The sequence below is a fragment of the Zygotorulaspora mrakii genome, chromosome 6 (assembly GCF_013402915.1).
Source record: "Zygotorulaspora mrakii chromosome 6, complete sequence".
Lineage (NCBI taxonomy): Eukaryota > Fungi > Ascomycota > Saccharomycetes > Saccharomycetales > Saccharomycetaceae > Zygotorulaspora > Zygotorulaspora mrakii.
In genome coordinates, this window is record NC_050724.1 from 289029 (window position 1) to 312703 (window position 23675).

The 23675-nt window shown below is 39.0% G+C and overlaps 14 protein-coding genes and 2 non-coding genes across 16 annotated transcripts; 8 read left to right on the forward strand and 8 right to left on the reverse strand.

The window, feature by feature from the left end:
* Nucleotides 1–105: 105 nt before the first annotated feature.
* HG535_0F01410 (cyclin family protein) lies at nucleotides 106–1347 on the reverse strand (the record flags this gene model as incomplete). Its single annotated transcript, XM_037289461.1, has 1 exon — nucleotides 106–1347. The coding sequence occupies one exon, from the start codon at nucleotides 1345–1347 to the stop codon at nucleotides 106–108; it is 1242 nt and encodes a 413-aa protein (XP_037145356.1).
* Nucleotides 1348–2459: 1112 nt separating this feature from the next.
* Nucleotides 2460–2702, forward strand: HG535_0F01420 (uncharacterized protein; the record flags this gene model as incomplete). The annotated part of the gene is made up of 1 exon (XM_037289462.1): nucleotides 2460–2702. The coding sequence occupies one exon, from the start codon at nucleotides 2460–2462 to the stop codon at nucleotides 2700–2702; it is 243 nt and encodes an 80-aa protein (XP_037145357.1).
* A 124-nt stretch (nucleotides 2703–2826) lies between these two features.
* On the reverse strand, nucleotides 2827–2898 carry HG535_0Ftrna2C. The gene has a single exon. It is a non-coding gene; the product is annotated as a tRNA-Cys (tRNA).
* A 181-nt stretch (nucleotides 2899–3079) lies between these two features.
* On the forward strand, nucleotides 3080–3937 carry HG535_0F01430 (uncharacterized protein; the record flags this gene model as incomplete). The annotated part of the gene is made up of 1 exon (XM_037289463.1): nucleotides 3080–3937. One exon carries the CDS (start codon nucleotides 3080–3082, stop codon nucleotides 3935–3937), a length of 858 nt encoding a protein of 285 aa, XP_037145358.1.
* A 1463-nt stretch (nucleotides 3938–5400) lies between these two features.
* On the forward strand, nucleotides 5401–6222 carry CLD1 (carboxylic ester hydrolase; the record flags this gene model as incomplete). The annotated part of the gene is made up of 1 exon (XM_037289464.1): nucleotides 5401–6222. The coding sequence occupies one exon, from the start codon at nucleotides 5401–5403 to the stop codon at nucleotides 6220–6222; it is 822 nt and encodes a 273-aa protein (XP_037145359.1).
* Nucleotides 6223–8791: 2569 nt separating this feature from the next.
* HG535_0Ftrna12K lies at nucleotides 8792–8880 on the forward strand. The gene is given in 2 exon segments: nucleotides 8792–8829; nucleotides 8844–8880. It is a non-coding gene; the product is annotated as a tRNA-Lys (tRNA).
* A 371-nt stretch (nucleotides 8881–9251) lies between these two features.
* SEC61 (translocon subunit SEC61) lies at nucleotides 9252–10691 on the reverse strand (the record flags this gene model as incomplete). The annotated part of the gene is made up of 1 exon (XM_037289465.1): nucleotides 9252–10691. One exon carries the CDS (start codon nucleotides 10689–10691, stop codon nucleotides 9252–9254), a length of 1440 nt encoding a protein of 479 aa, XP_037145360.1.
* Nucleotides 10692–10934: 243 nt separating this feature from the next.
* Nucleotides 10935–12437, reverse strand: MCH1 (Mch1p; the record flags this gene model as incomplete). The annotated part of the gene is made up of 1 exon (XM_037289466.1): nucleotides 10935–12437. One exon carries the CDS (start codon nucleotides 12435–12437, stop codon nucleotides 10935–10937), a length of 1503 nt encoding a protein of 500 aa, XP_037145361.1.
* A 123-nt stretch (nucleotides 12438–12560) lies between these two features.
* On the reverse strand, nucleotides 12561–13130 carry PBP4 (Pbp4p; the record flags this gene model as incomplete). Its single annotated transcript, XM_037289467.1, has 1 exon — nucleotides 12561–13130. One exon carries the CDS (start codon nucleotides 13128–13130, stop codon nucleotides 12561–12563), a length of 570 nt encoding a protein of 189 aa, XP_037145362.1.
* Nucleotides 13131–13632: 502 nt separating this feature from the next.
* HG535_0F01480 (uncharacterized protein) lies at nucleotides 13633–16038 on the reverse strand (the record flags this gene model as incomplete). Its single annotated transcript, XM_037289468.1, has 1 exon — nucleotides 13633–16038. One exon carries the CDS (start codon nucleotides 16036–16038, stop codon nucleotides 13633–13635), a length of 2406 nt encoding a protein of 801 aa, XP_037145363.1.
* An 899-nt stretch (nucleotides 16039–16937) lies between these two features.
* On the forward strand, nucleotides 16938–17978 carry FBP1 (fructose 1,6-bisphosphate 1-phosphatase; the record flags this gene model as incomplete). Its single annotated transcript, XM_037289469.1, has 1 exon — nucleotides 16938–17978. The coding sequence occupies one exon, from the start codon at nucleotides 16938–16940 to the stop codon at nucleotides 17976–17978; it is 1041 nt and encodes a 346-aa protein (XP_037145364.1).
* A 28-nt stretch (nucleotides 17979–18006) lies between these two features.
* SLC1 (1-acylglycerol-3-phosphate O-acyltransferase SLC1) lies at nucleotides 18007–18906 on the reverse strand (the record flags this gene model as incomplete). The annotated part of the gene is made up of 1 exon (XM_037289470.1): nucleotides 18007–18906. The coding sequence occupies one exon, from the start codon at nucleotides 18904–18906 to the stop codon at nucleotides 18007–18009; it is 900 nt and encodes a 299-aa protein (XP_037145365.1).
* A 212-nt stretch (nucleotides 18907–19118) lies between these two features.
* PSY3 (Psy3p) lies at nucleotides 19119–19886 on the forward strand (the record flags this gene model as incomplete). Its single annotated transcript, XM_037289471.1, has 2 exons — nucleotides 19119–19160; nucleotides 19254–19886. The coding sequence occupies 2 exons, from the start codon at nucleotides 19119–19121 to the stop codon at nucleotides 19884–19886; spliced, it is 675 nt and encodes a 224-aa protein (XP_037145366.1).
* Nucleotides 19887–20158: 272 nt separating this feature from the next.
* On the forward strand, nucleotides 20159–20980 carry LHP1 (tRNA maturation protein LHP1; the record flags this gene model as incomplete). Its single annotated transcript, XM_037289472.1, has 1 exon — nucleotides 20159–20980. The coding sequence occupies one exon, from the start codon at nucleotides 20159–20161 to the stop codon at nucleotides 20978–20980; it is 822 nt and encodes a 273-aa protein (XP_037145367.1).
* A 55-nt stretch (nucleotides 20981–21035) lies between these two features.
* KNH1 (Knh1p) lies at nucleotides 21036–21833 on the reverse strand (the record flags this gene model as incomplete). The annotated part of the gene is made up of 1 exon (XM_037289473.1): nucleotides 21036–21833. The coding sequence occupies one exon, from the start codon at nucleotides 21831–21833 to the stop codon at nucleotides 21036–21038; it is 798 nt and encodes a 265-aa protein (XP_037145368.1).
* An 820-nt stretch (nucleotides 21834–22653) lies between these two features.
* Nucleotides 22654–23580, forward strand: ERG25 (methylsterol monooxygenase; the record flags this gene model as incomplete). The annotated part of the gene is made up of 1 exon (XM_037289474.1): nucleotides 22654–23580. The coding sequence occupies one exon, from the start codon at nucleotides 22654–22656 to the stop codon at nucleotides 23578–23580; it is 927 nt and encodes a 308-aa protein (XP_037145369.1).
* Between the last annotated feature and the right edge of the window lie 95 nt (nucleotides 23581–23675).

The following is a 23675-nucleotide window of genomic DNA, read 5'->3' on the forward strand; positions in this document are numbered from 1 at the left end:
TTAAAAGTAATTCCAATTTTAAAATTTCAAAAAACTTTCAAAGTAAAATAGTGATTAAATTGATTATTTAGTTAAATTGTTGATGGGAGTTATCATATATGAATGCTATAGCGAAAATAGAGAATTAAGGGACTCATCGGTTTCAACTTGATTTTGACACCATTGAAAAACTTTGTAATACATGGCACCATTTTTTGGTTTTTTGAATTTCAAATATAGTGAGTCCAACTTTGTGGTTGGAGATGCAATTTCTTTAATTAAATCTTTGCAATACGACTGAAACTCTGCATCAGCGTATGGATCAATACCGCCGCTATAATGCTTAAATGTTTCATCCCAAAGATTTTTTTTATTGTGTGTGCTGGTAATCTGTTTAGCAACATACATTGCCATTGCACTCATTGTAGAAGGCTTTAAATGGATGAATTTGTGATAGCACATAATGCACTCCAATAGAAATTTTGCGATCGATCTCGTTTGGAAATCATAGTTATCAGCTTTAGAGATTCTTCTTAAGAAGTTCATTGGATTTGGCCAACCAATATTAAATTCTAAAGACGACAGCATAAACATCTCTGCGTTCTTGATATCATTCTTGGTTGCCGCACCATCCGTTATATATGCATAGTCCGATAATTTTGGTAGATTGACTTCCTCGAATTTAGCGGCTATAAACAATGCAGTGACGGCCAATAATTGTAATTTGCTTAATGTGACCTTATTCATCGAAAGAAATCTATCCATTATATTTATCGTCAGAAACAAGGTCTCTGGATAACACTGAAATTTTTCATGAACTTCGACCAACCAGTCTATCAAAATTGCTCGCATGGACGGACGTAAATTATGTTTTGATTTAGTATCTGTTAGGTAATTATGCGACGGTAGCGTTTCCATTTCTCTCTTGTACAGGTGACTGAATATTTCATTCGTATATTCTGTCACCATGCAAACATCCTTCCTCTCATTGGCATCAAGATCCTTCCATAGAATCTTCTCTTCTTGCGGTTCCTCATCACTTGTTTTTGATGTTTTCCTAGCTTTCACTTTGGTTGTGGGATTCTCTTCTTCTTGATCCCTATATATCTTTCTTTTTCTAAATGATTGCAGAGTTAGCTCACTGTCCTCTCTTCGTACTCTGCCGCTTATTTCGCTCAGTTCTTTCGTTTGTTGAGTATTGACGGGAACCTCACTTAATGCTCGCCTTGGTTTGGCATTTGGGGAGCCACTCGTGGAAGAGACTTTGAGATTACACACTTTGGTGTCCAGTGCCGCAGTATCATTGAACTTTAAATTTTCTGAGCTACTCCTTGTGCTGCTATTTGCACTCCCTGTGAGACTTGCCATAATGATAATGCTGGCGACTGCTGGTTCTGATGTTCCCTTAGCCTCTAAAGCACGAATGACTTCGAGAAGAGTATTGCACTAAGAGGATGTCTGAAGCCCAAAGCTAATATAGTATCGAGACCAGAGCTGAGAGGAAGGGCTTCAGAATCAAACGCGATTTGACCACCTCGATCACGATATGCTGCTACCGCCGACGTTTCCTACACCGAGCACAGCACACTGCACAAACGCAGCCCAGCAAGACATACTCTACAGGGCAGCTTCGCGATTTGTAAATGCACGTTAATCGAATTACGTTCTACAATGGAACACAAAATACAACATCTTTGTACCACTGCCTAATTGCGGTGCCTTGACGCGTTTACGCGTTTATGCGTGAACGCGTAAACGCCTTCTTGTCAACAGAACACGAAACGCGTAAGGTCGTTCTTTTTTCTTTACGCGACGCAGACCAAGAAAAAGACACAAGCCCTAATAGCCCTTGTGCCCTGATCGCTGTGCCCTGAACCGGTTTTTTGCCCTAACCCCGTCTTGTCCTCGCAAATTCCTGCCTTCATTTTTGTACACAAACATCTCTTCTCGCGATGCACGGACACGGCTCTAATTTCTCTCACAGTCTAGATTAATGCTGCATCTTTTCTTCTAACAATGAAGCAAGCGCAGGCCAATAAGTAGGTTGCATCCCTGCACAGATTAGATTCACAGATTACGGCCAACCGATTCTATCTTGTTACTACTGTGTTAATGGCTAATGCCTAAGAGTAGCTGTTGCACTTCTTTGCCTTTGTGTTACTTGGCGCAGACACTCGCGTTTTTTGGGAGTAAAGAACGGCTAGAATCGGGCGGCCCCCAGTTATCTCTTATCACATCGGTGCAGAGAACTGTAAAGGAAAATGTGACAAGCTACGTAGATGTTTACTTGATAAGACGGCGCTTCGAAGGAAGGAATATGTATATATAGGTGTATATAAATTAAAGGTATCTTGCATCACCGGAGCTTCGTTGGAGGTCATCTTTTTTTCATACTTGCTGTCTTCTGGGTTGTCAAAGTTCAGTAGTCTTTGACAACTATCGAATCAGTGTTTCAATTAGCATCAGGTGCTGTTTAAGAAATGGGGTTCTGGGAAGATTTTAAGAGAAAATTTGCTCTATGGAAGCATACCCAAGACGCTACGCCTGTAGAGGGTGAAACCTATCAGGATCCTCCAAAGGTGTCGGAGTTGCCTAATATGCCTGACAGCTCAGGTAATCTGATTGCAGTTTCTTCGGGTAACAGGGAAATTTCCCCAGTTTTAAGTGCCAAATACGGTATTAACATCCCTGAGAAACATAATGAGATTGACGACAAAATCTAAGAATTTTCTCGCTCTGATATATCTATTTACTGTTGTAACGTTGTACTCTTTTAATTATTTTTTAACTGTTAGGATCTGTGAGATTTTCACTATAAATAGCTTCAAGCCTTTTTACGAAAAAAGAAGCTCGCACTCAGGATCGAACTAAGGACCAACAGATTTGCAATCTGCTGCGCTACCACTGCGCCATACGAGCTTTCTTTGTATGAAAGACTGGCAATAATTGTTGAGTAAGTCGACTGTTTTCTCAATGCAATGTGTTTGTGTCATAAAGTCAGTAATTTAATGTTTGACAACGATCATATATCTGCAATAAAACAACTTGGCGGTTTTTTCCCTTCAGTAATCTCTAGTCAGAAGAGAAGAAAAGCTATATAATGAGGCTGATTATACTCTGCTGGGGTACTTTAATTATTCTTCTGCAGGCGACCAAGCTTTGCGCCTACGACTATCAGGTCTCTAGTTTTACGACAAGTGTGCTTGATAGGTTGAACAATGCTGAAGGTGATAAAGTATCGATAAATTTTATGGAGCTCTTGACAATAATAAGCAATGAGTCTGGCGAGAAAAGACTGATCGCTTCAAAGGTAATTGATACAGCAGAAGAAATCATCATATCTGGTGATAACAAGGAAGCTTCACCAAACAAGTTACATAGATTCAAAATTCTATGCGATGAAATTATGTTTCTAGAGCAAGTTTTTAGCTCTGAATTAAATAATCATAAGTGGAGTTCGCAATTCTTTCATAAAAAGTCGCTGACGAGAATCATTAAGACATACATTGCATATGAATCATACGTTTTGAAAAGGATTTCGGAGCAAACCAATGCCTCATATAGCAAGACGCTTCGAGACGTCACAAAACATCTTTTAAGCTGTAAGAATGCTTTATTGGCAGGAGTTAGAACTTTGCAGTTGATGCATACTGCGAAGGGAAATGAAATTCACGATTTGGTTACTGCTAATTTTCATAGTGGTGATACTTCAAGTATAAATGGCGAAAACTTAGTTTATGCGATAATGCCCCAAAAAGGAAATCAGACTCAAGAGATAGCAAGTGATATAACATACCTCCGTCAGAATTTTCTTGTGTTGGTGAAGTCCGGGGTTTTTATGATGCTGTGTGCTGCAGTAAGGGTCTACTTTTGTGCTTTCACTTTCGGTGCAATGATGATGAGCAGCTCTGTTATTTGGATGTTAGTTTACCTGCAGCTTATGGATAAAGAGTTGTAGATGGAATTAAATTAGCTTACATTGACTTTCCTTATTTAGTTTTTGTTTTTTTGTGCTTCCTTCTTTGCATGAATCAGCTTCTGTAACTATCCAAGACGGTAAATGCAAATAGAAAGATGTATGTTATAGAGTAATACAAATGAGTCACACCTCTATCTACAGCTTGCATAGTTGAATATAACACCCTCCTTAGCAGTAATAAAGAGTATGAAAAGTCCTTGAAACTCTTCGTGAGCTGGAAGAACAACTAATTTAGGCGATAATATTGACAAGCTAGTTCAGCGAAGACAAATCATTACGATTCGTAAACGCTAGTCCTTCGATAAGAAGTTCTCGTTTTAGTTTGACCCGTTTTCACTCGCGAATAGGTTTAACACATGTGCTAACCTCACTTGAAAGGCGTGTATGTAGGGGAGCATCCTTTAAAGCACAAAAGTGCATACTTTTTAATACCCAGTTGCATTTGTCACATATTAAATGGGTGTACAACGTCCCTAGCTTACTGCTGAAGATGTGACTCGTTTATTGTCACCGTTGCAGTCGTGATGGAAGATCGCTAAATGTTCAATAAATCTGCTCTTGCGGAGTTTCTAGCCCAATCTTGGCTCGGAAAAGAAGCTAAATCATCTGAAAAATGAATTGTTCAGGCACAAAATAACTGTAATGTCTCTAAGTTCCAAGAGGATTGCGTGTACAAGATTGGTTACTATGCCTCATCTGTGATGTGTCAGATTTTTATAGCTAAGCAGGGGTGCAAGCCGATATTCACGGGACTTATAATACATTAAAAATTGCAAAAAAAAAAGCAGTTGACAGCAAGTGCCAGTCTCTATAGCGACAACCGAGACTAACGAAGTCAAATTTATGTCTTTTTTTGTTTCCTTAATGCCATTAAGATAGTGGTATTGACCGATCTTGTTTGAGTTTAGGTCTGAAGAGCTAAGAACACTTGTGTTGAAGAAAAGTAATGTCAACTAGGCCAATTTCTGAGACCATTGCATCTTTCATTCGATCATCAACGAGGATCAAAAGACTTGGGATTTCCAAATCACCTGTTGTAGATACACGTTGCAGAATTTCTGAAAAAGATGTGTCGAATGTTTCAGCCGCACCTACAGCACTGTCGATGTTTGAAATTGTACGCCGGCTACCCAATATGTTTCCAAGAAGTCTAGCTGCATCGTTCAAAGATTTTAATGATATCAGAACTCATGGTGATGAAATGTTCCAGCAAGAATTATTAATGACGCTCCCATTTTATGGAAAAGATAACTCATCGAAAATGGCCGAAATAATAAAAACAAATGTAGATACCGAAGGAAATTATATCAACGAGTTTTGTATCATACCTAGGTCTGCTGCTCATGAGCCGCCTCTAAACTTGAAACATCTCATTTTCATTCATGGCTATGGTGCTGGTTTGGGTTTTTTCTTGAAAAATCTTGAGAATATTCCACTATTAGATGATAAATGGTGCATTCATGCAAGATTTGCCTGGATACGGATTCTCTTCCCGTTCGAGATTCCCATATCATTATCCCACAAGCATCGTAAGCGACGTTCAAGATTGGTTTCATCAAAAACTCTACAGGTGGTTCGAGAAAAGAGGACTCCTGATGAATCCGGAAAACAACCTAATTATGGCACATTCTTTAGGTGCATATTTGATGTGTCTTTACGCTGCGAAGTATCCTGACCACTTTAAAAAGATCATAATGTGTTCACCTGCTGGAGTATGTCATTCCAATTTGAACAAAAAACTAGGAAATACACGTATTCCCTGGTGGTATACTAAACTTTGGGATAGAAACATATCACCGTTTAGCTTGGTGAGAAACGCGTCACAATTAGGGTCCAAAATCACTAGTGGCTGGACATACAGCAGATTTAGCAAAGTTTTAAGTGAGGGAACTCCTCTTAGTGTACAGCAGTTTGAAGCATTGCACAGATATGCGTATTCAATTTTTAACCAACCTGGATCTGGTGAGTATTTGCTTAGTTTTGTATTGAGATGTGGTGGTTCTCCTAGAATTTCGTTGGAAGATCAAATTTTCAAAGACTGCAATAACGGAATTTATCAAAGCAATTGTGAATGGCTATGGATGTATGGAGAAACTGATTGGATGGATATAACAGGAGGATTTCGTGTATCTGATATGCTGAACCGATATTCAAATAAAGAACGGAGCCACGTTTGCATAGTTCCAAACTCAGGGCATCATTTGTACTTTGATAATTACAACTACTTCAATGAAGTGCTTATCAACGAAATGAAAAGTATGTAGTAGATGTTAGTTATAGGCAACCATTTCTTTTCTCAAAAGTTCTTATTTCACTTTCTCGTTTTTTCTGAATTTCATGATTTGATTACATAAATATTAAAAATTATTAGCCTCAATTCACCCCGTTGGCGTTAAGGAAACTAACGAGGGATGATTGAAATACATAGTGCTTTGTTAAAACTTATTCATGAGAGAACGGCAGTAATTAGCTGTAAGAAACTGTAGCACAGCTGAAAATCTCACCTTTTTCCATTGAATTTTACAAAACCGTTGTGCTTGGATTATTTTTATGCACAAATAAGGGCATTTCACATATGACTGAACTTTGAACGATCAGGATACTTGGCTCATCAGATTTTCTTTTTTTAACATCTTTTTGTTTTGGTCGAAATTTCTGTTGTTTCCACTTTATCAAGTGTCAGTGATCTTTAGAGTGTTTCCAAGCATTACAGTAGTCTTACAACAAAAAACTATAAAAATGAGCGAAAATCATATGTGACCATAAGCAAAGCATTGATTTTACTAGCAATTTGCGGTGCTGAATCATTTAAAAGTACTGAATACTCGCCGATACGATATGTCACAATTGTACTTCAAACCTAAGCTCATCGAACCTGCAATGACGACAATAGTAAATACATTACCAAGTGACGATGCCTGGCTTCTTACAGAAAAATTTTCGGTAAACTTACCAATCAATGATGTGTCAGAGAGAAATTGTTTTGTACCAAGTTGTGTTCCACCAGAATATCCCAAACAATATGAAAAGATGGAGCCAAAATCACTAGAAGAAAGGTGGAACTGCTTGAATGATTCATATTACGAATACTATATTACCGCCACAAGAAAAATAAGATCTAAAAGAGGAATTGTAATACTTATGTATTCTTTTCTCTTTCTTTTTGGCCTTTTCACGCTTTTTTACACATTTTGGGTTTACAGATACAAATGAAAGCGGTTTACACCGTTAAACTTTTATTTTTGTTGAAGGAATTATTGATATTGAAACACAAGCAAGATGTTACTGTATAAGCATGAGACAGTCTGCAATGGCATTTTTCTCAATAAAATAAGAAGTCAGCTTAATCCCTGACAGAGTACAAGTATCGGCTAATAATATATGGCAGGACGTTTACCATGCAGGGATCTGAATACGGAGGAATATTTCGCATCGAATAAGAAATAACGAGCTACGCCATAAATTATGAGATATTGGAAAATTAGTGTAATGACTGCATTAATTATGAACTGTTGAATGTGAAATAATTATCTTGATTGGGGCTAAATAGGTGCAGATTTCAGGTATGAATACTGAGGTCTTTTCCAGATTTCCAATCTCATTTCATTTAGTTTTTATCTCGTGTATCGGGTGCCAAGGATCATATATTCTTATAACCGAACATCACAATACCATCACCAATGTCCGAGCAAGCCAATATTGTTGAAATATAGATCGATATTATGAGAGAAGTTAGACGTATGAAAGCGATGACTATTAAAATATAAATCGATATTGTAAGATATATTAAAGAGATGACTTATAAGCATCAAAAATAAGACAATTGGTCTGTAAAACAAAATAAACGAAGCCAGATGAAGCCCTAACAGAATGTCAATCGATACTGGAAAGATATCGGATGACAGTCTATCGCGAGACGTTTACAACTCAGGAGTCTGACTACGAAGGAGTCTATGGAATGAAGACGAAATAACAGTTGTACTGTGGATTCTATGGGACTAGAAATGGTGTGATGACGATGAAAATTCTTCACTCGTCGTCCTCTCTTATGGTTCAATAGGTGCGAAATGCTAGGTATAAATACTGACGTATTTTCCAGATATTAATCCAAGTTCAATTAGTTTTATCTCAATTCATGATATAGAAAACCAAGGAATTATATATATTTATAATTGAATATCATAGTATCATCATCAATGTCAAACCAAGTTACTATCGACAACTATTTAGAAAGAATGTTTTCTTCGGCGTTGTCGATAGTAACTTGGTTTGACATTGATGATGATACTATGATATTCAATTATAGAGATATATAATTCCTTTGTTTTTCTATATCATGAATTGAGATAAAACTAATTGAACTTGGATTAATATCTGGAAAATACGTCAGTATTTATACCTAGCATTTCGCACCTATTGAACCATAAGAGAGGACGACGAGTGAAGAATTTTCATCGTCATCACACCATTTCTAGTCCCATAGAATCCACAGTACAACTGTTATTTCGTCTTCATTCCATAGACTCCTTCGTAGTCAGACTCCTGAGTTGTAAACGTCTCGCGATAGACTGTCATCCGATATCTTTCCAGTATCGATTGACATTCTGTTAGGGCTTCATCTGGCTTCGTTTATTTCGTTTTACAGACCAATTGTCTCTTTCTGATTCTTATAAGTCATCTCTTTAATATATCTTACAATCTTGATTTATATTTCAACAACAACACCGAAGAAAACATTCTTTCCAAACAAATATATAATAAATAGGTGTAGTAAGTTAAAGATCACTTGTCTCTGAAAAGTAGCGCCAAATTATAATAAACTTGAAGAACTCATCCTTGTTAGCTCAGTTGGTAGAGCGTTCGGCTTTTAAGCTAAAGCGAGGATAACCGAAATGTCAGGGGTTCGAGCCCCCTATGAGGAGTTCTTCTTTTTTATTTTTTTCTCTCCGTTGCATGAATGAAAAGGCCACTGAGTATTCGATCTTCCTGCAGTTGCATGATGCTGAATAACACGTTTGCATCTGATTTCACAACGATGCTGGAAAAAATTTACGTCAAAGATGTATTCTATAAATAAGGTTAAAATGTTGCCAATAAAAGCGCGATTAGTTGCTTCAAAACGAGAATTTATAAAATGCTCATATGTAAATTTGTTTGTTACTTACCAAAGAGTGAGTGCAGTGCCTCCATTTGGTGTCATGATACATTCCCGGTGAAAGAGTTTCACCACTTCTTAAGTGATTGATACATCGCATGAGAGTCGGCTGTATTTTTCTATCTTTGTTCATCCTTTCTACATCAATTCAGATAAACCAGAAACTAAATTCTTGGAAAATCCACCTTCTTTGGCAGCAATTTCGTAATAGCCGTAAATTGTGGTAGTGGCCATTAAAATTGAAGTACCGGAACCTAAAGTTCCTAGGAAATCTGAACAAACAGATAAGACACCAATGGTAGCACCACCGAAAGCAGCAGCTGTCGGAATAACCTTTTTCAGTTCTTTGTAAACACTTGTTTCTCTCTTACCATTGATGACCATACCTTGATCTTTGAATTGCTTGGCTACATCACGAGGAGAAGTACCCGAAACTTCTATCCATGTTTTTGAAAATAGAGCACAGACGCCAAGAACAAAAGAAACATAAACAACAGCCTTTAATGGATCCAATGGAATTTCTTTCAATGAGGTTGGTGGCTGAATGTAATAAGATAGACCTTTCAGGGCTCTTTGTGGACCTGGTTGACCAGGTACAACACCCCATACACCTAATAAGCGAACAACAGGATTTGATGGAAATTTTTGATATAAAATCTGCGATATTAAAAAGATGTTTGATGTTAAAGCAGCTTGTAGCATGATTGGAGTGTTCGAAGTGTAAAACAGCTTGATTGGATAAGTACCCATTTGTCCTCTTACTTTTGTTGATCTGATTGGCAATTCGTAACGGAAGCCTTGCAAATAAAGAACAAATAGGAAAATGAATACTGTTGACACAACTTGAAACATGTTTGGTAAATTAGATCTGTAGAATGCCTCCACCAAAGCTCTTTTTTTATCCTTCCTAACAGCCAGCAAATGGAAAAATGCGATAACTGCACCTTCAAATTCTTTACCACGACCTGATTCTACCGTCGTTGGAGCAAACGCCTTCCAAAAAATTTGTTCTGCGATATTTGTTGCAGTAAATAACGAAATACCGGATCCAAGACCATAACCTTTTGACAAAAGCTCGTCAAGAAGTAAAACGATGATAGATGCGAACATTAATTGAAAGATTAATAACAAAGAAATTGCAATTCCAATGTCGCTGGGTCTACCATAATTACCGGTTAAAACAACAACAATTGCTTGACCAAGAGTCAAAACGATAGCACAAACCTTTTGAGCAATTTGGAAAAGGTCGCGTTCCTGCTTATTTTGCATGTCAACCTGCAAAAGCTGAGTTCCTTGCAAAAATTGGAAAATCATTGAAGAGGTAATGATTGGTGAGACACCGAGTTCCATTAAGGTACCTCTGTTTGATGCCAGCATAGCACGTAACCAATACAATGGATCTGAAGTTTCACTTGAAACAATACCATATAATGGAATTTGACCCAATACTAAAAAGATCAGTAAAGAGACACCGGTCCATATCAACTTTTGATTATACGGAACTTTCCTCTCAGGTGCATTAACCTCTGGGAGATATGCCTCAAATGGCTTGAACAGATACAGCAGACCACCAGACATTTCTTATCTGTTGTTTCAACGAGCACTGTTTCGACGATCGGATTGCCCTCACAGAATCGCAATTTGTAAATACAATCCACCTTCTGTAGAAGAATTGCCAAAATATCTGACACGTAACGCTACTTGAAAAAAAATAAGATACCGGCACGGCGACCCCACGAAAATGAAGAAAAAAAGAAGTAAGGGTAACATCCTTTTACTAGTAAATTGAAATAATGATTGATTACATACTTTGAAAGCTAATTAGTGTCTTCTCAGCACGACGACGGTAACGAGTATGCATATTATTAGTTGAGCGGATGTTATCTCAAACACTGGTGCGATGCAGGAAGTAGCATTAGTGTCTTCTGTCACACATTTACTATCAAAAATATCAGCGTATGCCATACAAGATACGACGGAACCGATTGCTGGGGCAATCATCATACTGCCGTAGGCAGTACCGAAAAGTTTGTCACCCCACATGGCTAAGATTATTACAGGATATGCAGTGAATAAGCCACCGTAAACCGTACCCATCATTGCACCTATAAGTAGTATCTTGAGTGGTGAAACAACAGTTGTTGATAACGAGAAATTGGTTATCAGGAATTGAGCCATTAGTGAAAGTGATAGTAACGAGATAAGTATCCATTTTGGCGATATATCTCTTGTTGCCAAAAAATCAGTAATAAAACCAGAAGATAGTCTTGTAACGGTATTTAGTACTGCGTACACTGACAACAGTCGACTTGATAAGACAGCGTTTTCGCCTACTAATAGCTTTGTTAGCGATCCCATGTTGGCTAGGAACATTTCGGATGGACCTAATGAAAGTATCATAGATATTCCCACAAACAAGGCAACTGGATCTTTGAAGAATTGTTTTTGGGCTAATCGCTCCTGAACCGGCTCTACAGCTATAAGAGGGTCATTTTCATTTTGATCCATATCTTCATTTCCATTTCTACATGATTCTTGCTGAGACATAGCTGCGTGTTTGAACATAGAAACAGTGCTTGTTGCGATCCAAGCCAGTAAGCCAACAACTGCGTAAACACATGCAAAAGTATTGAAAACGCGTCCTAGATTTAGAAATGTAGAATCGCCATTAGTCGACCAGAAGAATGGCAGGTTCAGTAGCTGTGAGCCCAAAAATGATGATAACCCGTAACAAGTTGTTGGCAAGCTAATTGATAGAGTTCTTTTATCGGGGTATAATTTTGCACACGTAATCAGAGCACTAAAATACAAAGAACTTGTTGAAACACCCATCACAGTGAAACTCATTAAAATTAAATGAAATGTATGATCGTTGGATAGTGCTGGGTGATTAAAAATATATGCAACGTACGAGTAACTTGGAATGAAGCCAATGATTCCTAGGGCACTTAACGTAATTGGCCCATGGGTGTCCGCAAGGAATCCTAAAATAGGAGGAGTTAAATACATTCCTAAATTAGCAAGACTGGCGATCATGTTAATTTGCCATGCTGAATAGTGCAACTGTTTTTCCCACGAATCTGAATACAATGAAATCATCACAATAAAGCCCGAAGAAACAGCCGACAACAGAGAGAAAACGTACGCTACATGCTTCGAAGATCGTTTGGAAAGTACATGTGGTAGCAATTGACGAACATGATACGTGAGGTAATGCTCCACCTGTGAAAGGGCCATATCTTGAGGTTTGCTGCGCGACCTGTGTTTCCCAAGGGACTTAGCATGTATCTCATTTTTTTTTTTTTTAGTTTTTCTGATCTTCATTCACTTGTCTCTTTCTCTAGGCAAAAGGCATGAAGTGATATTGAGTTATTTCTAGACACAACGAGAGTTTATAGATTATGTATCGAGATATTTATATATGTTTATTTTCTGTTTTTTCTTAGCTTAATTCCAAAGCGCTTGTGCGACTTCATTGAGGCAGCCATATTTTTTGTTCTTATACTTGCTGTTTGTCACAGTGCCCCAGTCAAGGGATTGACCTTGCCTCTTGTTCTGGACCATATTGTGATAAATTGATTGACCTGAAAGAGTGGATGAATACTGGTCAAATAGGCTCTTCATATAATTTCTGACCTCATCTCTGTTGTATGATTGCTTTGCAGATTTCTTTTTGTTGTTGCTAGATGTGATTGGTTTACTTGATGCTGAATTCGATTGCGATGTTGTTTTGTTTCCTTGGGAAATAGGCGATGCTGTGTTAGATCTTGACTTTTGCAATTGTTGCTGCTGCTGCTGCTGTTGTTGTTGTTGTTGTTGTTGTTGATGCTGTTGCTGTTGCTGTTGCTGTTGCTGTTGCCGCTGTTGCGTTTGTGACTGCAGTTGCGGTTGCGTCTGCGCCTGCGATTGCGTCTGTTTGGGCAACGACCTTGCAGCTGCCTGTGCCCAACCTGTCAGTTTCGTCCTTTGAACGTTGCCGCCAGTTTTTGCACTAGCTGTCGTAGTTGAAGCCATCATCCACAAACTGTTCGATTATCGAACAAATGTGTTTACCTCTAACGATCCTTCCCAGTCAATTTTGTTTTTAATCTATGTGGGATACGCCATCATCAGATAATGCACATTTTTCAATATTGCATACAAACCTTTTCAACGCCGGACAGGGCCTTCATTATCAATATTGAGGGCCTGGTTCTCCGGACACTGAAGTCAGCTCTGTGGGCGGGTAACTGTTGCCGGGGATCTTTCCTGCGTTTCCATGACGTAAAAGATGATGCCTCACCAACTTTCAAACTTGTTCACCGAGTAACCGGGTAAAGAAAACAACTTACTCAGTAATAATGAGTAAGTAAATCGTCCTGTGAATAACCCACTCATCGTAAACAAAACAAGTTACTTTTTATGAAGGCATTGTATACGAGTTGAGTAACCCAAGTATTATCGTCCATAATGAGATTTATGATATTTGGATTAAGAATGTGAAATGAAATATCTACGATGACGGTGGCCTTCTCATAATTTACATAGCTGAGCCAGGTGTATTAATGCCCTCTTGAGACGTAAGCCTTGCAGTTGCAGCACTGTCATCTTGGCTGTCATGCATTTCCTCAGAACTGTCTGATAGGTAACAATCTATGTCATTGTTTTCATTATCAAGGTCGAGGTCTGTCTCATTTTCTGAGTCTAGCACGAGAATCGGAGAAGGCTTGTAAAAGCCAAATTTCGAAAACCGATCTCTTAAAAGCATTAGAGTTTGTACATTCTTATAATGAAGCCGTGCTCTGTCTTTCCTAACCACTCTTCCCGCAAGAGAAAAGCAGCGCTCTACATCACATGAGCTTACTTTGGTGTATAACAGAGACATGGCTAGCTTGAAGAGAGATGGATACTTGCAGCGATTTGCGTGCCACCATTTTATTGCGTCAATCCTGGACAGACCACTTGCCACTGGCTCACTTTGGTATCTGTGCCATTCCTCAAGATTTTCATTAACGTCGCATACTGAGGCTGTGGAATATGTTTCGGTGGGTTGCGGTTGTTCATGAACATTAAAGCATCTGTAATAGTCTTCCTCTCGCCCGATAGTTGAGAGCTCCGGGCTTGCTTGCTGCCCATTACCTAGCTCAACGCCTTCTTCGTTCAAGTACATTCTAATAAAATTGTTAACTTGGTTCATCCTTAGATTGAACTCATCAATTTCCATCATTCTGTAAAGCTGCTCGTGTTTCGCCGTTGGATCGAGCATGACGGCCGCATAATACAATGGGTTAGCCTGAATGTGTGATAAATAATTTTGATAGCATAAGTATGCGACGTTGATGGCTTCAAGAACAATATTCTTTTCATCAAAGGACAATGTATCGGGGCCGTTTAGAAAAGAGAAATCCATACCTTTTTTAGATTTAGGAATTTCCTTTCCCGTGGATACGTTCAGGCAACTCTTGTAAAAGTGTCCCAAAAGGTAGTATAAAGGAACTCCTTGAGGTAAATTGTTATATTCTTCATCTTGGAACTTTTTGTTCACGTAATCAAAAATCTTGCCGCACTCAACAAAATAAGCTAACATATTGATGGTTTTAGAATCAAACGAAATATGATCTTGAATCCTCGTAACTAAATGGTCTTGACCACGTTCCTGTACGAGTCCAAGCCAATTCTTGTAGGCTTTGTAATTTTCTAAGAATATTTTGACTTGCTTCCATGTAAAAAGCCACCTAGTGGGAGACTCATAAGGAATTAAAGGTAAATTATTCTTTTTCAGACTGGAGTTGATTGCGGTTGAATATCGCATTATTTTTGCTAGCTTTCTGATCTTTTTGAAGGCATTAGAGAAAAGAGAATTCCGGGACAAGCTTTTGATAATCCTTTGAAATTGCAGATTCAAAACATGACTCGCACAGCGTATAAAACGAACTTTTCCAACCAGCCGATGGCCTCTTGGTCTAAGTCCATTAAAATGATCGTATATTAGATTAACGTGAAAGTTGCCATTGTTTGAAGCGTTATCCATAGTGATGGTTCCGAGTTTATCAACAAGATCATATTCCTCCATTACAGACATGAATGTATCACACATATTCTTGCCCGTATGTTTCTTGTCCCCTAAACTAACAAAATCGAGTAAATGAGTGTTGCTCGCTTCACCGTGTATATTTAGTAATAACCTTGAACCATTGCTGGCTTCAAGTAGCTCTTTGTTCAAAATATTTGGAGCAAAAGATACCATAATGGCAAGAAAAGACTGACTGTTACCTGCTGTCCATATATCCAATTGCACGTTGACTAGAGTGGTATCTTTCAAATTTTGCCGCAGAGTATCATTGAGACAGTCTCTAAAATGCTGTATCTTTTTAGTCAATGTAGTCCTGGACTGAATGAACGTGTTTCCCCCATATTTTCTATTGAGATGGCTCCAAGTACTTAAACGGACAAAATTGAAAGGAAGAAATCCCTCCGTTATTAGAAGTAAGCTCTCCAAAGTACCTGGATGTTTGTTGCATTCTCGTATCAATGCCTCTGTTAAGTGAAGTGATTTAGAAGATTTTGACATTGTATCCAGTGTCTGCATTTTGAGAACTTTTTTCTCTTTCAGCACAGAACGATGTACAGCCGTTATATGTTTTGACAAATTCCCAGTAGACTCACCTTCTTTGTAAGTCTTCCCACAGTAATTGCACCTGGCAACTTTCCTCCCATGCTTGAAAAAAAACTGAAAATGCGATTTAAATGAAGATCTTCCCATCCATCCAGATGTAATCTTTTTCTGCTGCTCGGATTGATTAGCGTTCGAAGTTGAAGCTATCACGTTCTCATTTGGAGGAGTTAAGGGTTCTGAGGAGCTGCAATGCGCCAATGGTGTGTTCAACGGCATCGTCTGCTCCACAATTGTGACCTCATCATCACTTGATGACTCCAAGCTCGGCATTTCCCTTGGATATGAGAATGGCGAGGGATGTCTTTCTGAAGTACTACTTACTCGATATCAAATGGATCGAAAACAACTAATGTGAAGCAATGGCGGCAACGCATCATCTACAGACGCGTAACTGCTATCCGACTATACAAATCTTGAACAGAAATAACTAAAGTTAGTGCAGGGAATAGGTGGAGTCATGTGATACAATGTTTTTGAGTAGTTGGTGGGTAACTCTTTTATACGAATCAGGTAACTCTAATTCTTTCACGTTATATATGATATGTATTCGAGTTACCCATCGTGCTGAAGACTAGGTACTTAATGTAGTTACGTACATAGTGTTACTCGGTGAACAAGTTTGCCAACTTTCCAGAGTTGGCGTTGAAAATGACGAGCCCCGGCTCCGAGAGCGGACCCTCCCCTCGCCCGGAGTTTCAGTTTTTCCAAGAAGATCTCCCTTCCCCGCCATTCGCAGAACACCGTCGCAGGCAATCCTTCGCCCTATTTCCAGCAATGCAACAAAGTAGCTCCGTTGCCCCACACTTTGGGCTGACCCCGGAGAAAGAAAATGAGAGTTTAAGCCCCGGGATGACGGCACTGCAATCCCGGGACATCTTTTTTTATTAGCTCCTCGCTGACCTGCGCTCTCGCACAACCTGCATATGGAGACCAAACTCTCCAATAATTGGCCAAAATGGCCAAATTGGCGTCTCTTTGTAGCGGTTCCGTCTTGCTTTTATATAGGGCCAGATGCACCAGGCCACAGGCCCACCGAATGGTGCGCCCACTAGATAAAGTCTGTATGCCACTTTAATATATATATATATATACATATATATATCGATAATTTGATTTTTAGCTGACTACCGGGTAGTTTTTGGTCTGGGAGGGCACGAGATATATACAGGATGCCAACAGCCACAGGACAACCACTCAAGGAAGATTTCGACACAGATATCGTTACGTTACCAAGATTTCTTCTGGAATCGCAAAAATGTGCAAAAAATGCCACCGGTGATTTCACGTTGCTGCTGAGCGCATTGCAGTTCGCCTTCAAGTTTATATCTCAGACCATAAGAAGGGCAGAACTGGTTCATCTGGTGGGTCTTTCAGGGAGCTCCAACTCGACGGGAGACGAGCAGAAGAAGCTTGACGTCCTAGGTGATGAAATATTCATCAATGCGATGAAATCAAGTGGTAATGTCAAAGTACTAGTTTCGGAGGAGCAAGATGATCTGATCTTGTTTCCCACGACGACAGGCACATACGCCGTGTGCTGCGACCCTATCGATGGCTCTTCCAATCTGGATGCAGGTGTGTCTGTTGGCACGATTGTGTCTATTTTCAAATTGCAGCCAAATTCTACCGGAACGATTAATGACGTGTTGAGATCTGGCCTCGAAATGGTTGGTGCGTGCTATGCGATGTACGGCTCGTCGACACATCTGATGCTAACTACAGGTCAAGGCGTCGACGGGTTCACGCTGGATACAAGCATCGGTGAGTTCATACTTGTCTATCCAGATTTGCAGTTGCCAAGCCACCGAAACATATATTCGATAAATGAAGGCAATTCGTTTTATTGGACTCCGTTGATTCGGTCCTTCATTGAGGAGCTTAAAAAGCCACATGAGAAGGACAACGGCAAACCGTATTCTGCCAGATACGTTGGTTCCATGGTAGCTGATGTCCACCGGACTTTCCTTTACGGTGGTCTATTCGCTTATCCGGCTGATAATAAGTTACCCAACGGCAAGTTGAGACTCCTTTACGAAGCCTTCCCCATGGCGTTCCTTGTCGAACAAGCTGGTGGTGTTGCCGTTAATGATGAGGGTAAGAGAATACTAGAAATTATGCCAAACCATATTCACGATCGGACGTCAATTTGGATGGGTTCCACAGATGAAATTAATAATTACTTAAGGCATATTGGTAAACCTGAGTTATAGTTTCTACAATTTTTTCGATTTTATTTATCTACTTAAATTCTTTAATCGTATTGGTAACTCTCTCTGCGCTGTTTTCACTTGAAAGGGCTTCGCTCGAGTCACTCTCATTAGAATCTTCATTTTCTAATCGTCTTCTTTCCAGTAACTTAACCTCTGGTGGAACGTCAGTATCGCAAATATATGTTGAGTAACCAATTTTTTTCAATTCCGTTACCATTAAATCCCTGACATCCTCACTAAATTTACCGATATCTTCTTTCTTCAAATCAATAGTTGGAATTGGCTTCAAAATCTTGACGTTGATGCAACCTCTATTGAAGATCTTCCACTTTGGGTTCATCAAAGTACTCGTGTTCGAAACAACAACTGGAACAATCGGAATACCACCTTGTTGTGCTAAATGGAACGCACCCTTTTTAAATGGTAACATTGTGAGTTCCGTTGTATAAGATCTTGTGCCTTCGGCAAACATCCATAGCGCTCTCTTCTTTTTTTTCATATTCTCGAGACCACGATTCAAAACCGCAACACTTTTAGCCCTATTTGATCTTTCTAAAAATAATGTACCACTTAAAGCCATAAACCAACCCAAAAAAGGTATGTATTTCAACGATTTTTTAGCTGTCACAGTACACCCTTTTGGAAAAACTCTACCCAGCATAAAAATATCAAGTGCACTTTGATGATTGGCAACAATAATAAATGGCTTATTATCTAAATAATGCTCATTTTCCACTTTGACATCAATACCAAAAACTATAGCCATTGCATAGTAAAAAAATCTCGCTGTAACCCATTGCGCTAAATATTGCTTACCCACAAGTGTGAATAAAATGGATGCCACTGTACCATACAATCCTCCAGCGCAAAGAACAAGCGCTGCTAAAGTTGACCGAGAGTAATAAATCAAGCCTCTTAATAAGTACATTTTAATGCAAATATACTGGTTAAGTTTGCGAGGATTCTTGTTTAGCAGCTGTCTGCAATAGAATAAAATTCAACACTTTCTCTTTTATATGAGTTCGACTTTCCGTCCTAGTAGAGATATCAACAAAAAAAAGACTCGAAGCTTTCGCTAAAGAGGACATAAATTAAAAAAAGAATTCATGAAATGACGCCAAGTTACAAAACCATAAAAGAATGGATGTTCTGGCTCACTGCCGCGTGTATCCTCTTTCTAACGTATGTATGGCGATCTAGTAATGGTCCGTCCCCAGTGTTCTTTTTACTAATCTGTTTTGTAATTGTTACAAGAGATACCTCTTTTATCTGTAGTTTTACAAACCCGTTAATCAATTCGTTAGTTTGCCGCAAAATACTGTAAAAGGAACTTTGTTCTGCAAGGAAATTGCGTTTCTACATGTGATAGAGCATGATTTTAAGCTTTCCACTTTCAAGAAACAACTATATTTGAATTGCAAGTCGAATGGAAACTCAACAATATTGCTAATCGACATTTTATCTGCGTGGAAAGAGTTTATCAATAGCACAAATGATGAGCTGTTTGTGATGAATTCGCTCTCAATAATGACGATGGATGGCTTAGTAAATTTCCTCCTGCATTTGAACGAATCACCACTTTATGCGTTGAAAAGGTGTCAAAAACGTGATTCGTTTGACAAACAACTCAGCGGTATTATCATTGACAATATATCTTATTTTGCTCACGATCCTACATCGTATGGTTTGCTGCTAAAGGTGCTGAAGCTACTACGCAAAACATTTGGCTGTTGGATTATAACGATAAGTTATGGACTCGAATATTACAATGGTGTAGAAAATGCAACTTCGCAACTTTACAAGGGTGGCTCACAAACGAAAATTCCCACAGGTTATATCAACGAAATGGATGTTGTCTTGATTAGAGATACCGATTCATCTGCAAGAATAAGCTCTTCGACCACCTGATTTGGCCCATGTTTCGCTATATATTCTCCAGATATTTCCCTCAGGTAATGACCGCCATATAAATAGCCATCCTAGCCACTGCTACGCATCTGCTACAGGAAAGCAATGTTTGAGTATTAAAACATTGCATTTAACGATCACTTTTGACGTAAAGTCCTTGTTGAAGCTCATCGCATCTCGTCAATTTTCATCATCAGCTTTTGAAAAAAAATGAAGTAAAAATTTGGGCTTGAAGGACAGAAGTTGACAAATATACTAAAGGACAGTTTGTGATGTCTTCTACTAAAGAATCAGGCCCAGAAACCCACTCAAGACGTGGCTCTTATGTAGCCATCGAGTTTACTCCAGAAATCTCTCAGCAATGTTTGAAACAAGTTGAATTCTATTTTTCAGATTTCAACCTACCATATGATAAGTTTTTGCGTATGACTGCTGAGAAGAACGACGGCTGGGTTCCAATTACTACCATTGCGACGTTTAATAGAATGAAAAGATTCAGACCAGTGGATAAAGTGGTTGAGTCGTTACGCTCATCCAAAAAGTTAGAAGTTTCAGAAGATGGTGAAAATGTGAGAAGAATTGAACCTTTTGATTTAGAAGGCGCCAAGAGGGCCAAAATGGAACAAAACAAGCGTACGGTAGCTGTTATGAACTTTGCTCATGAGAATGTTACTGATAAGATTGAATTGCAAGATAAATTAGAAGAGTTTTTCTGCAAATTCGGTCAGATCAATCAATTGCGTTTGAGAAAAGATCACACCAAGAAATTCAACGGAACAGTTCTGATTGAATTCAAGGATTTGAAAGAAGCAGAGGAATTTCTCAAGACCTATACCGGTGAGAGTGCTGAAACACTGTCATTTGAAACACGTAAACTAGACGTTTTTACAAAGAAGCAATTCGACCTTCAAAGAGAGGCAACCAGATCCAAAAACTTTAGCGGCTCTGGTCAAAAAGCAAGGTCATTTACTGGTCACAGAAAAAATATGCCAAAGGCTTCTCGTCGCCGTTCCAGTTCCAAAAAGGACTCCAAGCCTGAAATTGAGGCGCCAAAAGCGGAAGAGAAACCAGAAGAGATCAATAAAGACGAATAAATAACTTCCACATATATATATTAACCTATAAACAAATATACTTGAGAAAAAACTTTTAAAAAATTATCTTCCTCGGTTTAAGAGATAATTTCTTTCTAGGATGATACCAATGACCATTTGCTCGTGGCATTGGAGCGGCTGTTGCCCAGTTTGGACCCGTACTCAAGACATACGATACACCAGGAGTAATTGTAGTTACTTTGTCAGGGGACGGCCTCACCACGGAATAAAATGTAAGGGCACTCGTTTCATGTATCCTTCTCCAGGACACGGCCGTGATCTTGGTCAATGGCTGTTGTTGCATGGGCGCGTATTTTGCTCTGCCGTTTTGCAAATGATATGGAACTGAAAAGCTTGCGGAATCTACCTCAATTGGTGCATCCATGGTGTTCATTCTTAATTCCGGCTGCGGTGGTTCTCTCTCACCACTACTGCTTGCCTTATTTTCGCCCACCATGCCGGTTAACGAAAACCTATTGCAATAATGGATGCTATACCCATCATTCGCTTGTGCTAGCAGCTGCACATAATAATCGCCGTTCGAACCGACTGTATTCTTGATGTTGAACACATATTCCATTCCTTTCACGTCGCTGGCAGAGAGCGTACCCAGAGAACTCATGACTTGGATATTTGTATTGGGCCCTGACATCAGAGTAAAAATATAACAACTGATATCTTCCTCTCGAATATCATTCTCGGTGACAGCCCATTTTATCCTGATATCCGTCGAGCCTTTGGACACATCGAATTTTAATCCTACCGTGGGCTCTATAATTTGCACGTCACAACTTGCTGGAATACATAAAAGAACAATCAGGAGACAGAAGTCCACGACGACCAGTGCTTGCATCTCTGATGCCTCTTTGCGACTAACCGTCCTAATACAGCTTCTGGGGAGTCATACCTCTTACCATATATACGTGTTGTAAGTTCTCATGTTTCTCACTAATTAATATTTCCCGAATATAACATTTGCTGTCCTGTAGCAGAAAGCCATGATTTACTGTCAGAGCTGCTTGCTGCTGTCGCGACACAAAATAATAGCCAAAAATAACAAAAAATGCGACGCACTCGATCTCGAACTTCAATAGCTACGACAAGAAGAATTGCGACGACAAGAAGAATTGCGACGACAAGAAACTGTCAGCAGCGGTAAATCCAAACCGTAACGCCCGTATTTTTGACGTCGTTTCTGTGGTAGTAATCATATTGTATCTTTTAGAGCTTCTAAACTTCGAAATGCACTGAGCAACAACTCACACTTCTTACGAAAGTCGTTTAAGATTATTCTTAACTTCACAAGAAATTCGTTTAATCCCAAAACTGGAAAATTTCTCGTTTAATGTCATCTGGAAAAATTATTAAACGAATTATCGAATGGTTTTCAGCAAGAAAGAAAAAAAATGGTCTTATTTTTAACACGCTGAAGCAGGTATTATGGTTGTATCCGCAACGAAAACTGATAAACTGTGCTGAATCGTTTCGCATTGTACGATTTGACCGTTATATTTCGGGTTTATACAACGATGAGTTTTCGCCATGGCTAAACGATGATATATCCTTCTAGTATATATAGTGATATAGAGTTTTTGTTCTTTCCGTAAGGGTACCAGTCGAGCACACTTACTTTGTTTTTACAGAAAACTGCAAGACTTTGACTAGTTACCGAGATGTCTGCAGTTTTCGCTAATCAGACGCTTGTTGAATTGATTCGTGACAAAAGTTACTCAGAGACATTGAAGAATGTTTACACCTTTCAACCTCAATTGAGCTTCTTCGAGAAGTACTGGTCTGCATGGTACACCTATATGAACAATGATGTGTTGGCTACTGGTCTAATGTTTTTCCTACTGCATGAGTTCATGTATTTCTTTAGATCGCTGCCATGGTTCATCATTGACCAGATGCCATATTTCAGAAAATGGAAGCTGCAACCAACCAAGATTCCAAGCGTCAAGGAACAATGGCACTGTTTCAAGTCCGTTATCCTTTCACACTTCCTGGTCGAGGCCATTCCAATTTGGACTTTTCACCCAATGTGTGTAAAATTGGGTATCTCGGTTGAAGTGCCATTCCCATCGATCAAGAGAATGGCTTTAGAAATTGGGCTTTTCTTTATCCTAGAAGACATGTGGCATTACTGGGCACACAGGCTATTCCATTACGGTATCTTTTACAAATACATTCACAAGCAACATCACAGATATGCAGCACCATTTGGTTTATCAGCAGAATATGCTCATCCAGCAGAAACGATGTCGTTGGGTTTTGGTACAGTCGGTATGCCAATTCTTTACGTGATGTACACCGGCAAGTTGCATTTATTCACTCTCTGTGTCTGGATCACATGCAGATTATTCCAGGCTGTTGACTCTCATTCCGGTTATGATTTCCCATGGTCCCTAAATAAGTTTCTGCCATTCTGGGCCGGTGCTGAGCATCATGATTTGCATCACCATTATTTCATCGGTAACTACGCATCATCATTCAGATGGTGGGATTTCTGTTTAGACACAGAGGCAGGTCCAGAAGCTAAGGCAGCAAGGGAAGAAAGAATGAAGATTAAAGCTGAAAGCAATGCCAAGAAATCCAATTGATTTTCATTCAAGTATTTATAGATGCAATTTAACGTTATTATTATATAGATGAACAATTTTTTTTGACATTCGCATATATCTAGTCGTCTATATAT